The sequence below is a fragment of the Rhincodon typus genome, chromosome 9 (assembly GCF_021869965.1).
Source record: "Rhincodon typus isolate 14 chromosome 9, sRhiTyp1.1, whole genome shotgun sequence".
NCBI classification, from domain to species: Eukaryota; Metazoa; Chordata; class Chondrichthyes; order Orectolobiformes; family Rhincodontidae; genus Rhincodon; species Rhincodon typus.
The window spans coordinates 88,390,146-88,405,184 of record NC_063340.1 but is presented as its reverse complement, the minus strand read 5'-3'; the positions used below and the strand labels follow the sequence as shown (position 1 = coordinate 88,405,184).

The 15,039-nt window shown below is 42.4% G+C and overlaps 1 protein-coding gene across 1 annotated transcript in view; it reads left to right on the top strand.

Annotated features, from left to right (window-relative positions):
- Window positions 1–15,039, top strand: part of LOC109915609 (collagen alpha-1(XII) chain-like) — a 259,058-nt gene that overhangs the window by 56,640 nt on the left and 187,379 nt on the right. The window contains exons 13-15 of the mRNA XM_048601391.1: window positions 9,207–9,476; window positions 12,265–12,531; window positions 13,846–14,038. Of these exons, the coding sequence (XP_048457348.1) occupies window positions 9,207–9,476; window positions 12,265–12,531; window positions 13,846–14,038 (730 nt within the window). The remainder of the gene's footprint in view (window positions 1–9,206; window positions 9,477–12,264; window positions 12,532–13,845; window positions 14,039–15,039) is intronic.

Below are 15,039 nucleotides of genomic sequence, written 5' to 3'. Positions count from 1 at the left end.
TGGACTCCCCTACACTAGGGAAAATACTCTGACTATTCACCCTATCTGTGCCCCTCATGACTTTATAAACTTCTTTAAGGTCACCCCTCAGCCTCCAACGCTCCAGGGAAAATATATGACTCTAGATCAAAAGAAACGTGGTTGGATCTTTACGACCATCTGAAGGAAATTCTTCTCGTATGCATCAAACCAGCAACTGTGGATGGACATTAACAGCCAGCAGAGACGCAACTCCGGAATGAATAGAGAATAGAAAGTAAACAGCTTGCTGAAACTGAATATCTGACTTGCGCATGATGAATGGAAACTTGAGTGAGGTCCTTGAGGGTAAACCTAGAAGGCAATCTCAGTTAACTCAGTTCCATCAGCAGAGAAAGGGAGAACAAGGCAGATAAGCATGAATATTGAAAGAAGAATTCAGTTATAAGGGAATTAGATTGGGAGAAATCATTTCACAGAGTGAAAGAAGGAGATGGAATGGGGGCAGGGACAGACTGTGCATCAAAGTCTTGACCTTGGAACATTAACAGCACTCCCTGCATTGTTTGAAGATTAAAATTGAAGTAAAAAGAATGGATCCTGCAAGGGTCTGCTTTTTGTTTTGGCAATGCATTGCCAAATGAGGCGATCAGGATCGAAAACCATCCTTCTCATTGCAGCTGGCGAACGCCGAGCTAAGGGAGCTTTAGCCAGCTCCAGCGTGCAGCCTCCTGGGATCTCGGCAAGTCTTTACAAAATTGTGGAAAGATCACTGAATAACAAGGGCCAGCATGGAAAATTGAATGGTTTTTTACATTTTTCCTTCTTGACTAATAGTCATGATATCACTACCCATTTTAATGGCCTACTTATAAGCACTTGACAAATCTTGGATAAGTTGAATGTGAGGATTGATGCGGTTTCTTTGCAGACTATCTTGTACGGTCATTAGCTGAGTGGCTGAGTGTTTTTGGCTTTGAGTTGTGCACGAGACTGATTTTTATTTTCGCTGTTGTAATCACAACATGATACAATCATGCAGCAGTCATGTTACTGAACTAGATCCTTGAGGCCTGGACTAATAATCCAGGGATTGTGACTTCACATCCTCACATTGGTGCTTTGAGAATGTGAATTTGGCTTACTTAAGTAATATAGCACTCTGGCATCAGTATAAACTGTTGAAGAACCCAACTAATGCCATTACCTAGTTTGGGCATGGTCTCTTACCATGCTGTTAATTCTTCAGTATTTTTCAGAGTGGTTAAAAAGCCGAGAAACTCAGGATGAAAAATAAATGCTAGTTTCAATTCCCAAGAATAAATAAAAAATTGTTTTGGGATTAAAATAAGAATGTAGAGACTCCCAACATGGTGTATCCCATTATGATGGAAGGAGCCTTGACACCTAAAGGTTCTGGATTAGAGACAATTCTTAACTTCACAGTTCTACTGGCAGGGGTGAGTGGTAATGGTGATAAGGGAATTAGGAGCTGGTAGAGACAAGTAACAACCAGGTATTAGAGCAAAGCAAAGCCCAGTGGAAAAGTTATTTCTGGGTCCACTTGTATAGTTGGAAATTTTGTCCGTGAAAGGAATAGCAGAAGTTGGAAACCAAGTGGGAAGTACGGGGTGACAGCACTCATATAAAACTTTAAGTGGGGTGAGAGGTTAGAAAAACACATTTGCCTAAGGATGGGGAGGGCATTGGAAAACTCTCAGATAGTTGATTTGAGGTTGGTTGGTCGCAACAAATTTAGCTGGCTTGATATCAGCTGGGAGCATCGTGCAGGTTTTCACGTTACAATACTGCAGTGGCTTTTCGTAGCAGTTTCAGGAAAGAAGATTGCATTCCCTAAGACAGCAAATCGAAAGTTGTTGACCAGGGGGGAATAATCAGACTTGAACTCTGGTTGGAATGGATTTGATGGGCTGAACGATCTTCTTTCTTACCCTGAGTTTTCTTTCTGTATTTATAGCCTTGGTAGAAGCTTGGTTCAAGTCTAATGATTATTTTTTATCCGAGTTGGTGTTTGATCTGCTAAAAAATACAAGGAGTGAGAGAAAAACAGAGTAAATTAAAAAATAATTATATATTAATCGACTAAATAGGACTGAGGAGCTCAGGTAATTGTGTGCAGCACTGGGATTCAGGTTTTATTCACTGATTTTAAATTGGAGAAACACATTTATTCATCTTATGATATGGAAGGAGAGCAGGAGATTTGCCATATTCTTATGGGTCATAATTAAAGTTATCAGTAACTCACCAAGCTTCCTTCGTCAGCACTTTCCAAGCCTTGAACTCTATCCCCAAAGGTCAAGGGCAGCAGATGTAAGGGAGCCTCACTATGTTCAAGTTCTCTTCCAAGCCACACACCAACCTGACACTGTTCCTTCACTGTTGCTGGGTCAAAGTCCTGAAACTCCCTCTCTGACTGTACTGAGTGTACCTAGATCACATGGATTGCAGTCATCACCACCATCTTAAGGGCAATTAGCGGTGGGCAATAAAATGCTGGCCCAGCCAGTGATGCGCACATCCCAAGAATGATCATATAAAAGCATCAGAATTGCATCATTCATGAATCGGATAAATCTCTCTGTTTTTTTTCTCTCTCCGTCTCTTTCCCACTCTCTCTTTCACTTTTGAACCTACTCCGTGAATCTTTGTCACTTTCTCTCACTCTCACCTCAAATTGGCAACACAGGATCCAGGTTTAAAGGGTTAGCCCATGAGGGCAGGCTGAATAAATCTGGTTTGTATTCCCTTGACCTTTGTTAATTAAGGGGTGATCTACCCCCGATCACTGAAGATCCCAGCTCCTTGGGGCAGAATTAGCAGAGGTGTTCATATTTAGAAATGTTCTACAACTTGAGCCAGAAGAAATGGTTTCCACTTGAAGGAGGGTTGCAAATAGATTGCACAGGTTGAATATCAAAAACAGTAGAGAGGAGAGGAGGTCTTTTTGTTACACAAAGAGTTGTTCTAATCTGGAATGCACTGCCTGACTCAGAAACAAGTATGAGTCACTGTCAGCATCACTTCACTGTAACAACCGACTATTTCTGTTTCTTTCAAATAATGCAGTCACTTTTTGGCAACAAAAATTCTGACACTGGCTGAAGATAAGGGAAGCAAGATTATGTGTGGCCCTCCGGATGCACTGACCCTGTGAATGGTCATTTCCCCCCACTACAGCAGGGCAGTCCTAGCTTTGCAATCCAATGGAAGCTGGAGTGAGAGAAACACTGATCAAAAATAAGATAACCGCAAGATTTAAATCTTTATGCAAACTGGGCAAACAGAACTGTTATCTTTGTGCATTTGCCACTTTTCCATTGGGTATATAAATCTTCTGAAGTTAAAAAAAAAATATCTTTTGGCCTTGTCAGAATGGTATGTAATTTGCAGTTACTGTGTGCTCTCATGGCCAGGATATGTCAGTTGAAAGCATGTAGCTTAAGTGGAACCCAGTGAGCTTTGCAGCAGGGCTCATCAAAACTCTGGAAAGTGTTTTAGGGAGTCTTAATGAGATCAGCAGACATAATATTTCACAGTAATACTCAAATTCTATGAAAGTGCAGACTAATCTTCCTAGCAGATGGATTTGCTCAAAGGCAGTTCTTCTGGCTGGGTCAGGATACACAGAGTAAAGCAATGAGTTAACACATCTCGGAAGATTTACCTATCTGCTGAGGTTTGGGATCCTGTCTCAATTTTATGTTGTGTCGTGTTTATCATCTTGTCTTCTCTGCGTCAGTCTTTGTTTATTCCACTGCCCCGATCTCATTTTCTCCTCTCACACCATTCCCATCTCTCTACTGGATAGATGTGCGACTAATGATTTCCACTCTTGAGTCTTATCAAAGATAAAGAACAAAGACCTTGCAAATGCCTTACCCATTTCTGTGGACACTTATCTTTAACATGAACATTAAGTTCAACACAATAAATCCATATGACTCTTAAGTTGAGCAATTACAGTTATATCACCTCCAAATCTCCAAATTTCCAGGGAATAAAAGTCAATTTTGGCTTCAGTAATATGTCAATACAATTCAAGTCCTCCACCTCTTGTACCAATCCAGTAAATATCCTCTGTGCCTGCTCCAAGACTTTAACGCCCTTCCAAGTGTGCCCATGGTTGGACACAACACTCCAATTGAGACTTAATCACTGTATCATTAAATGTTTGCTGTAACAATAGTCTGTTCGAACTGAATTTATTTGGTTAAGTATTTTCAGATTTTTGGCTGCAATAGTGCCTTCAGTTTAGACACATGTAAAATATAATGAAACTGTAGCTTCTAGTTTGGTAACTAAGACAAAACATGTTTACGTCAGTCTTAAAATTAAAAAAAATGCTTATATGACAAAGGATTGACTTTTTTTTGTCAAATAATTCAAAATTGGCCTCAAAATCCATTCATAGAATAAGTGTCAGAGTATTAATAAATAAAAAAAAACCTGCCTCTCACATTTACTTTTTTAATTGCCTTCATTTTATTAACTCAGGTTTAGGATTTGTACTGACAAAAATGGGTTTTAAACTTAAGATGGATTATGCATAATAAAAAGAAGCAATGCACCAACTTCAACTGGATTTAAGGGCATCTTAACAACATTTCATAGTTGAGGTTACACAGTGAGTCTAAAGATGTGCAGGTTAGGTGGATTGGCCATGCTAAGTTGCCCTATAGTGTCCAGGGATTTGCAGATTAGGTGAATTAGCCATGGAATATGTGGACTTATTAGGGATGGGATGGGGGCTAGGTCTGGGTGACATGCTATTCAGAAAGGTTGGTGCAGATGTTATGGGCCAAATGGCCATTTTTGCACTGAAGGGATTCTATGATTCTGTGATTTTTGTCAGGGACTTGCAGTGAGCCTGTTGTATTGTGGGACTTCAGTCGGACGCTCTATGTTTAAATGTATATTGGTTGCCATCTGGAAGTTATATTAAATTGGCTTCTGAGTCTGGACTTTGCTAAAACATCTGCACAGATACCTCATATATGTATATTCACAGTTTGGCACTTGCAAGCTATAAAGATACACACGAGGTGTGGAGAAATGAACGCATTTGAACTGCTGAGTTGAGACCTGGAGAATTGTGGAATGCGTCACAGAAAACTAACAAAAATAAGATTATGTTGCTTTGGTTAAACTGGGGACCCTTTCTGGGTGTTTTAAGATCACTACAGGGTGCAGAAACTGAAAGGACTAAATTGGACTGTTTCAAGACATCCCACTGAGTATATCTGTGGGAAGAACTATGAGTCTTATTGTTCAGGGCAAGCATCGTTCCTGCAGAGTGCTTTTCTGCTTTTCTTATTCTGGTGTCGAATGCACAGGGATTGGTTTGGTTCAGTTGTAGATTATTTTGAGGGAAAATTGGATAAGTCTTTGAAACAGAGGAATGTAACAAGGCCGTGGGGAGGCGACGTGGCTCTGAGATTAATTTTGGATTGATACAGCGAAGAATCACTCAAAACGTACTTCTTGCATACTGTAATATTTAGTGGTTTAATGGGTTATTTCCCACTGCCCTCTGTTGCCAGTTCTGCATGAAGAAAGTTCTTTGACCATCTTGACTGGGAAGGGACAGTGATGCAGCAATCATACCGCTGTGTTAGTAATTCAAAGGAACAAGCCAAAGCTGTGGGGTCAATGGTTCAAAATTCACCATAACAGCTGTTGGAAATGAAATTCAGTTCATCGAAGTCTGGAATTGAGAGCTAGCCTCAGTAACAACGATCGTCAATTCTTGGAACAAAACCCACCTGCTTTATGAATGTCCTCCAGGGAAGGAAAACAACCATCTTTGCACAGTCTGGCTTTCATGTGAGTGTGAACCCACGGCAGTGTGGGTGACCCTTAACCAAGCAAGCCATTCAAGTGCCACCTTTGCCAGGAGTGCATGCGTGCTATGGAAGAAGAAGCAACCTACAGTACCGCACAGCCTGGAAAATTGTCTGGAGTGGATGTATAACCTTAGCGGCTATTGTCGTACTCAGCTGAGCCAGATGACATGCCCATGCACACAATCACACCAGTGCACACTGGTCTCTGCACACAGAGCAGGTAGATCTTGACTTTTAGTCTGATTCTAATAATGGGCAAAAGGAAATCTTCCATGCTTGGTTTGCATTGTTCCATAGCCAATGCTAAGTAAAAGGAGGCTGATTATGCAGCCCGTTTCCTTCACAAAATTGCGCAAAGTCCAAAGTTGCACCAAGCAAGAACTTATCGTTTGTCAAACAGGTTTAAGAAGCAGCAGTGTGAATGATTTAGTGGGATTGCACATTGAAGGATAATTACAAATGGATGGGTGAAATTGGAAGGCATTTGGCTCCTGAGCTGTTAGGAATGTTGAAATCACGTGGCCAAAGAAGGCAGCCAGTCAGGAATGAGTAATGAAGCATTTAAAATGGCAAAGGCATCTTTTACTGCAGGTTGGCGTTAGCAGGGAGAAAGACTGTAGAAACTCTCCTCAGAGATTAAACAGGCTGGGTAGAGTCCACGATAAAACAACTGTATATGGAAGCAACAGAACTATTGGACAACAAAGCCCTTTTTTGTTCCATATTTTTCTTTGCTGCTTTATGCACACAGATGCAATCATGATCCAACTCCTACCTTCAAGGAGAAAAATGCCTTACATCTCACGCAATTAAAAAAAACACATAAATCCTTTGAGTCCAAGCAATCACATTGTCAAAATACAACTAAATGAACAAAGGTCCTTTGCGTGAGCAAGATCATTTTGCCTTTGTCCTTTCAGGCAATGAGTATATTCCAGATAATTACAACTTGCTGAGTATAATATTCACATCTTCCCTGACTTTTCTATAAACGACATCAATCTGTGGCCTTATGTTACTTCCCTCCAGCAAATAGAAGCAGTTTCTTTGTCCCCATCTACTCAATCAAATCCTACATTGTACTGAACACTTCAATTAGTTTGAGAATTGTTGAATACATTATATATATCTTCATCTACATTCATGGGTCTTTCAGGAAATGTCTCTATTTGTTGATCACCGACAATTGGACTTGTCATGGTGGTATTGAACTGCCGTATTGGACAGCTGCAACCCATCAGGAATGATGGCCTAGTAGTATTTTTGCTAGCCTGTTAATCTAGTGACCCAGGTGGCGTTCTTGGGATCTGGGGTTCAAATCCTGCCATGGCACCTGGTGGAATTTGAATTTAATAAACGCAAAAGCCTCATGAAATTATGATGATCATGAAACAATGCTGGTTATCAGGAAAATCCATCTACTTCACTCATGTCCTTTAGAGAAGGAGATCTGTCATCCTTACCTGGTCTGACCTACACTTGACTTCAGGCCCAGAGTAATCTGGTTGAATCTGGGTAATTCAAAGATAGTAAGAACTGCCGATGCTGGAGTCAGAGATAACACAGTGTGGAGTGGAGGAACACAGCAGGCCAGGCAGCATCAGAGGAGCAGGAAAGCTGACATTTTGGGTCCGGACTCTTCATCAGAAATGGGGGAGGTGGAAGGGGGCTCTGAAATAAATAGAGAGAGGAGGGGTGGGGCTGGGGAAGGTAGGTGGGTTGGTGACAGGTGAGAGAATCTGGGTAATTAATATTGGCATAGCCAGTGATGCCCACATCCTGTGAATAAATAAAATCAAAAATGTGGTGATGTTGCTCCCAGAGCAGTGTTAGATAGGGGTGTTCCAGGATTTTGACTCAGGCAACTGAACAACCTCACAAGCACAGCTGAAGGAGACGCCCAATTCTACAGAGTAAATCTGATAAATATTGTTTCTGGAGCAGTGGATGAGTTTGTTGTTATAAGGCCAAAGGTCAGCGTGTCAGATCTGCTCCCTGCCCAAAGCTGCCCATGTGTCTTCTGTTGTTGCTTCAGTGGAGTGTAGCACAGAACAAACAGAGGGAAGGGAATTGGAAAATCTGACAACTGCAAAAGTAGTAGACTCGCCAACTTTAAGGGCATTTAAATGGTCATTGGATAAACATATGGATGATAATGGAATAGTTTAGGTTAGATGGGCTTCAGATTGGTTTCACAGGTCGACGCAACATCGAGGGCCGAAGGGCCTGTACTGCGCTGTAATGTTCTATGTTCTATGAGGAGAAACGTCTTCTCGGCCTTTAGCCTGTCAAGCCCCTTAAGAATCCTGTGTGTTTCAATGAGAATTGATAGAGGACAGGAAGTTCTCATAGGAGATTCCTTCAGTGAATCTTAAGGTTGGCACACATTGTAGACACAGTGTGCCATAGTGGAGGGAGTGAATATTGAAGGTGGTGGATGTGCTGCCAGTCAAGTGGGTTGTTGTACCCTGAATGATGTAGAGCCTCTTGATTGTTGTTGGAGCTGTATTCACCCAGGGAAATATTCCATCACATTTCCTGTCTTGTGACATGTAGGTAGTGAACAGACTTTGGGGAAATATAAAATAAATGACTTGCCGCAGAATTCCCAAGCTCTAACCTGCTTTTGTAGTTACAGTATCTATATGACAACGGGCATTTTTGAGCTCAGTTGGCAATCAGCTCGATTGCAATGCAGAGTGAGGACAATAGCGTGTACTCAATTCCTATACTGGCTGAGATTATCATGAAGGTCCCTCCTTCTCAGTGTTGCCCTTCACCTGATGTGTGGAGACTCTCAGGTTAAACTCATCACCAGCTGTCTCTCTCTAATGAGAGAGGCAGCACTATGGTCCTATGGGACTATAGCGATTTTCCCTTTATTTATGTGACTAGTCCAGTTCAGTTTCTGGTTAATGTGGCTGACCTAGTTAAATTTCTGGTCAAACATTTAAATTGGTAAGATGGTGTGGATTTGGGAGCGCTTACATTTGTTCGAGTAATGAAATGAAGAGGGATGGTGGAAGCATTGGGAAAGCCAACATAATGCAGTAAGCTTGAGTTCCATGGAGTGGTACCTTCAGTCAGAAGATCATTAATGAAGTGGTGTTGGTGATAGAGATCTCAACTTGAGCAGTGTGTCTTAAGGTGAGCACACTTAAAGTAAAGTTAAGCAGAATCAAATAGCATAAAAACAAATCGGAAGAAAATATAAACGCTTACAAACCATGTGTATTTGAATTTATCTGATAAAATATTCATCAGTGAAAGCATTGTTAAAGCTGATTATGAAACGTAATGACTCGAATGCAAAGATGATCGATCTGATTCTCACCTTGCACTGATCTGTTTGTTTCTTAGCACGTGGCTCAGCTCGTAATCTTGTGACTGAAAACATTACACCAACCACAATCAACACTTCGTGGACTTCAGCTCCAGGCAACGTGTACAACTATCGAGTCACCTGGAAATCTCTCTTTGATGATGATAGTGGAGAGAAGTGGGTCCCTGGATACAGCACCAAAACAACACTGGAGAATCTACGGCCAGAGACCAAGTACCAGATCATGGTCTATGCTTCGTATGGCAGTGGGGAAGGAGATCCACTTGAGGGAACAGAAACAACTGATGGTACAGTAAATCATGCCAAGACCACAAGACTTTTATTCTATAATGTAATGAATGTCAACCGGTTCATCTTTTGAATGGCTCCTTTGCAGACCTGTCAACATATTTTTCAAATAAAGCAGAGAGCTGCAGATGCTGGAGGTCTGAAACAAAATCAGAAACCATCAGAGAAGCCCAACAGGTCTGATAGCATCTGTGGACAAAGTCAAAAGTCACACAACACCAGGTTATATTCCGAGATAGTAGGAACTGCAGATGCTGGAGAATCCGAGACAACAAGGTGCAGGGCTGGATGAACACAGCAGGCCAAGCAGCATCATAGGAGCAGAGAGGCTGACGTTTCGGGCCTAGACCCTTCATCAGAAAAGGGGGAGGGGAAGGGGGTTCTGAAATAAATAGGGAGAGAGTGGGAGGCGGATAGAAGAGGGATAGAGGAGAGGATAGGTGGAGAGGAAACAAACAGGTCGAAGAGGCGGGGATGGAGCCAGTAAAGGTTAGTGTAGGTAGGGAGTTAGGAAGGGGATAGGTCAGTCCAGGGAGGACGGACAGGTCAAGGGGGCGGGATGAGGTCGGTCGGTAGGAGATGGAGGTGCGGCTTGAGGTGGGTTATATTCCAACAGGTTTATTCCAACAGGTTTATTTGAAATCACGAGTCCCTTCACATGATGAAGGAGCAGTTCTCAGAAAGCCTGTGATTTCATATAAACTTGTTGGACTGTAACCTGGTGTCATGCAACATTTGACTTTGTCCACTCCAATCCAACACCAGCACCTCCACATCACAGCATCTGTGAGAAGAGAGAAACACAGTTCACGTTTCGAGAACAGTGACCCTTCTTCAGAACATATTTTTAAAGTTAGGATGTCCTATCCTATTGTCCAATAAGCCCCCAAAATCTTGATTTTGGAATATAATGAGAGAAATAATCCTTTCTCTTTTTAACTCATTGATTTCTTCTCTACTGCTGAAGTGCTGACTTGTGTCCTGTTTGACAGGCACTGCCTAAGTTTCAATAATGTGCATTTGCAGGCAACATTCAGGCCCTATTCTGGTGGCTTTGCAGACATCGGTGATATCACAGCCAGGTCTGGTATTGCTTATACATGTCATAATGCACATATGTGTGCCTGCCTACGAGGAGATTTCTGAATAGCCATCAGGATTATCTAACATTGATAGTCATCTCCTTTAGCTTGTTTTTCTGGAGCTGATTTGGGTCTCAGTTGGCTAAGATCAACCAACTTAGCACTGACTGATTATCTATTCTTGAACATCCCTGACATGTCCACTTTCTCAATGATCAATACTTAACCGTATCAACTTATTCAGCAGATAAGAGCAATCTATGTATATTAAATGGAGTCTTACTTTGTGCCGTTGTATAAAACCTGTGATAGCAAGTTGGCCATTTGCTTTACATCTCTGCTGAATGTTACTATTGTCAGCAGAGATTCACTGCGCTCTCTCAAGTGCAGTTTAAAACGTTCCTGCAGCACCATGTTGAGGAAGAGCAGCAGAATTTTCCCAGTATCCTAGTCAATATTTATCCCTTATCTAATAACTCATAAGTAGATGACCTGGTCATGACTCTCTGGGAGCTTACTGTTTGTAGCTTGTTTGCCTGTTTTCCCTACATTCCCTGCATTTCCAGTACAGAGGAGATTTATAGAGTCATACAGCATGGAAGCAGACCCTTTGGCCCAATTCATCTACGCCCACCAGGATTCCTAAACTGAAGTAGTTCCATTTGCCTGCGTCTGGCCCATATCTGTCTAAACCTTTCCCATCCAGGTACCTGTCCAAATGTTTTTTTAAATGTTGTAATTGTACTTGCCTCTACCACTTCCCGTGGCAGCTCGTTCCGTATATACACCACCCTCTGTGTGAAAAAGTTGCTCTTCATGTCTTTCCCCTGTCAACTTAAATTCATGCCCCCTAGTTTGTACTCCTCTGCCCTGGAGAAAAGACCTTGGCTATTCACCCTACCTGTGCCCCTCACGATTTTATAAACCTCCAAATGGTCAGCCCTCAGCTTCCTACACTCCAGGGGAAAAATGTCCCAGCCTATCTAGCCCCTCCTTATAATTCAAACCGTCCAGTATCGGTAATATCCTGGTAAATCTTTTTTGCACCCTTTCCAGTTTAATAACATCCTTCTTATAGCAGGGAGACCAGAATTGAATGCAGGACTCCAAAAATGGCCTTACCAATGTCTTGTACAGTCACATGATGCCTTAACTCCTGCACTCAGTGCTCTGACCAATCATTTACCAGGATGTTGCCGGACTAGACAGTGTTAATTATGAAGAGAGATTGCACAGACTGAGGTTGTTTTCCTTGGAGCAGAGGAGACTGAGGAGGACATGGTTGAGATGTTTAAAATAATGAGGGGAATAGATAAAGTAGACAGGATGAAACTTTCCCCCTTTGTGGAGGGATCAATGAGCAGGGGGCATAGATTTCAGGAAGGGGCAGCAGGTTTAGTGGAGATGTGAGGGAAAATATTTTCGCCCAGAGGGTGATGGGAATCTGAAACTTACTGCCTGTAAGGCTGGTAAAGGCAGAAACCCTTGTTACATTTCAGAAGTATTTAGATGTGCACTTGTGATGCTGAGGCATACAAGGCCATGGGCTGTATGAGATTAGCATAGTTATATCGGTGCAGACTCGATGGGCCGAAGGGCCCTGTTCTGTGCTGTACATGTCTATGGCTCCATTCCAAAATGACCAAACCGACTTTTCGAAATCAAAAATCAACTCCAACATCTTTCTCTTTCTGCTGTTGAACAGCTACACCAGAGGCCAAGACCGTGACTGTATCAGACGAGACAGTCAACAGTTTCCGTGTGAGGTGGCAGCCAGCACCGGGCAATGTGCTGAACTACAGACTCTCTTACCGACCAGCCAAGGGAGGAAGGACCATTGGCACCAAGATCCCTCCTCACCTGACCACCACCGTCCTAAGACGACTCAATCCTCAGACAACATACAATGTCTCTGTCATTCCGATGTACAGAAAAGAAGAAGGAAAATTAAGATCGGGACAAGGAACAACAGGTGAGGCGGTGGTCTTTGAACTACCTGAACTGGGGTTTAAAAGGTTTCTGAATAGTTATGCCCAAGCAGCAAGCCTTGTATTTAACAGTTACTATGTTCTGTTTCTGCCGGTTATATGTCCAAAGGTAAAGTCCTCATATTTATAAGACTGTAAGAAATAGGTACAGGAGTAGGTCATTCAGCCCCTCAAATCTGCTCTACTACTCAATAGGGTAATGGCTGATCTGACATTCCTTGCATCCACTTTCCTGCCCTTTCCCTGTGATTCCCTGACTGATCAAGAATCTGTCTGGCTCAGCCTTAAATATGCATAAGGACTTTGCCATCATAGCTCTCTGTGGCAAAGAGTTTCAAAGACTCACAACCCTCTGAGAAAAGAAATTCACCCTCATCGCAGTCTTAAATTGGCGCCCCCTTATCCTAGTGGACTACTTTATCATTAGAGAGAGAGACAATTGATGGTGAGTTGAACTTGAGGGTCACGCACGTCAACAAAGGGGAGTGGTTGTGAAGTGGCTTTTCATTGTAATCTCAGCTAGTGTGGCATTGAACCCATGCTGTTGGCATCACTCTGCATAACAAACCAACAGCAAGTCAACTGAGCTGCGATACAATTAAAGACTTGTGTTCTATTGTCAGTCCAAGCATTTGAACACACAATCCAACCGACATTACTGTGAGCGATATGCTTCACGGTTTGAGGAGACATTAAGCTGAAGCCTAATCTGTCCTCTCAGGTGGATGTAGAAGATCCCATGGCACTATTCCAAATAATGTCCTGATTGATATCCTGGACAATATTTATCTCTCAGTCAACATTACAGAAATGCAGATTGTCTGGTCATCGCCACAGTGCTGTTTGTAAGCTCTTGTTATGCACCTATTAATTGCTGTCTTTTCTTTCCCATGACGATGGACAATGACTGCTTAAATAAAACATCTTCATCCAATGTCACCAATAGCAGTTTCTGTGCTGAAGTGCAGTGAAAACAAATTCTGCTCCTTTGAATTCTAGTGGCCATCTGTAAGGCCCTTAAATACTTATTTCAGATCTGTCAACATAGATTGGCATAGCCTAATGTTTGATTCTCTGTCTCTCCTGGGAAATCCTCCAGGCTGCCAGATGGGTTGGGAGTATTGGTATCGTGTTGACAAGACATCATAACTATATGGGTCGCTCTGGGGAGTGTTGTTCTGTTCCTGCCTGCATTCTAATGTACTGAAATTTAGTAAATTGCTTTAACACATTGCATTTAGTAACATTTGTGATGATGTTCAGTGACTAATATTGGATTGTTTTCCCCTCTTTAACAGCCTCACCATACAAACCTCCACAAAACTTACAAACCTCTGAACGTGCCCGGACAAGCTTCAGAGTGACCTGGGAGCCAGCCCTGGGGGAAGTCACTGGATATAAGGTCATCTACCATCCCAGGGGAAGAGAAGAACAGCAGGGAGAAATGGTATTGGGGCCATATGATACAACCGTGGTACTGGAGGAGCTGAGGTAAACACAAAATTGAATGTTTTCTTGTTTGTAAACGATTGATCTTTTAGAACTGAGATGAGGAGGAATTACTTCAGCTAGTGATACCCTTCCACATGTATAATGTCTTGTCTCCTGTGGAATACATTGCCACAGAAGCCTGTGGAGACCAAGTCATTGAGTGTCTTGAAGACATGGATGGATGAGTTCTTCATTAGTAAAGGGATCAAAGTCTAAGGGGAGAAGGCAGGAGAATGGGGTTGAGAAACACATCAGCCATGGTTGAATGGTGGTGCAGACTCGATGGGCTGAATGGTCTAATTCTGCTCCTATGTCTTATTGCTAGAGGTGGTATACAATGATGCTAATGTCACCAGTTTATTCCTTATACCATGTGTGGGAGATCATGGAAGACTGCTCCTCACCTCCCCCCATTCTTTGTTTGTCTAGGGACAAACTTTTGGGAGGGTTTAATTGATTGATTGATTTATTGTCACATGTATTGGAAAGCAGTGAAAAGCTTTGTTTACGAGCAGTACAGGTAGATGATAGTAAGCAAGGATGTACAGATCTAAGGCTGTAAAAAAATCGTAGACAGAGGCATACAGGTTACCTTGCACAGGGTGTGCGCTAGGCAAGATCAATATTAGCAAGGTCAGTGTTATTTGAGGCTAGAGAGTCCATTCATCAGTCTGATAATGGCTGGAAAGAAGCTATTCCTGAACCTGTTCAGGCTTCTGTATCTTCTGCCTGACAGAAGAGGTTGTAGGAGGCCATTACAGGGATGGGATGGGTCTTCGATGATGTTGGCCGCCTTTCTGTGGCAATGAGCCATGTAAATAGAGTCCATGGATGGAAGGTTGGTTTCCATGTTGGTCTAGGTTGTGCACACCACCTTCTGTAGTTTCTTATGGTCCTGGGCAGAGCAGTTGTCAAACCAGGCCGTTATGCACCCGGATAGTATTCTTTCAATGGTGCAGCTGTAGAATTTGGTGAGGGGCCTTATGGACATGCCAAATTTC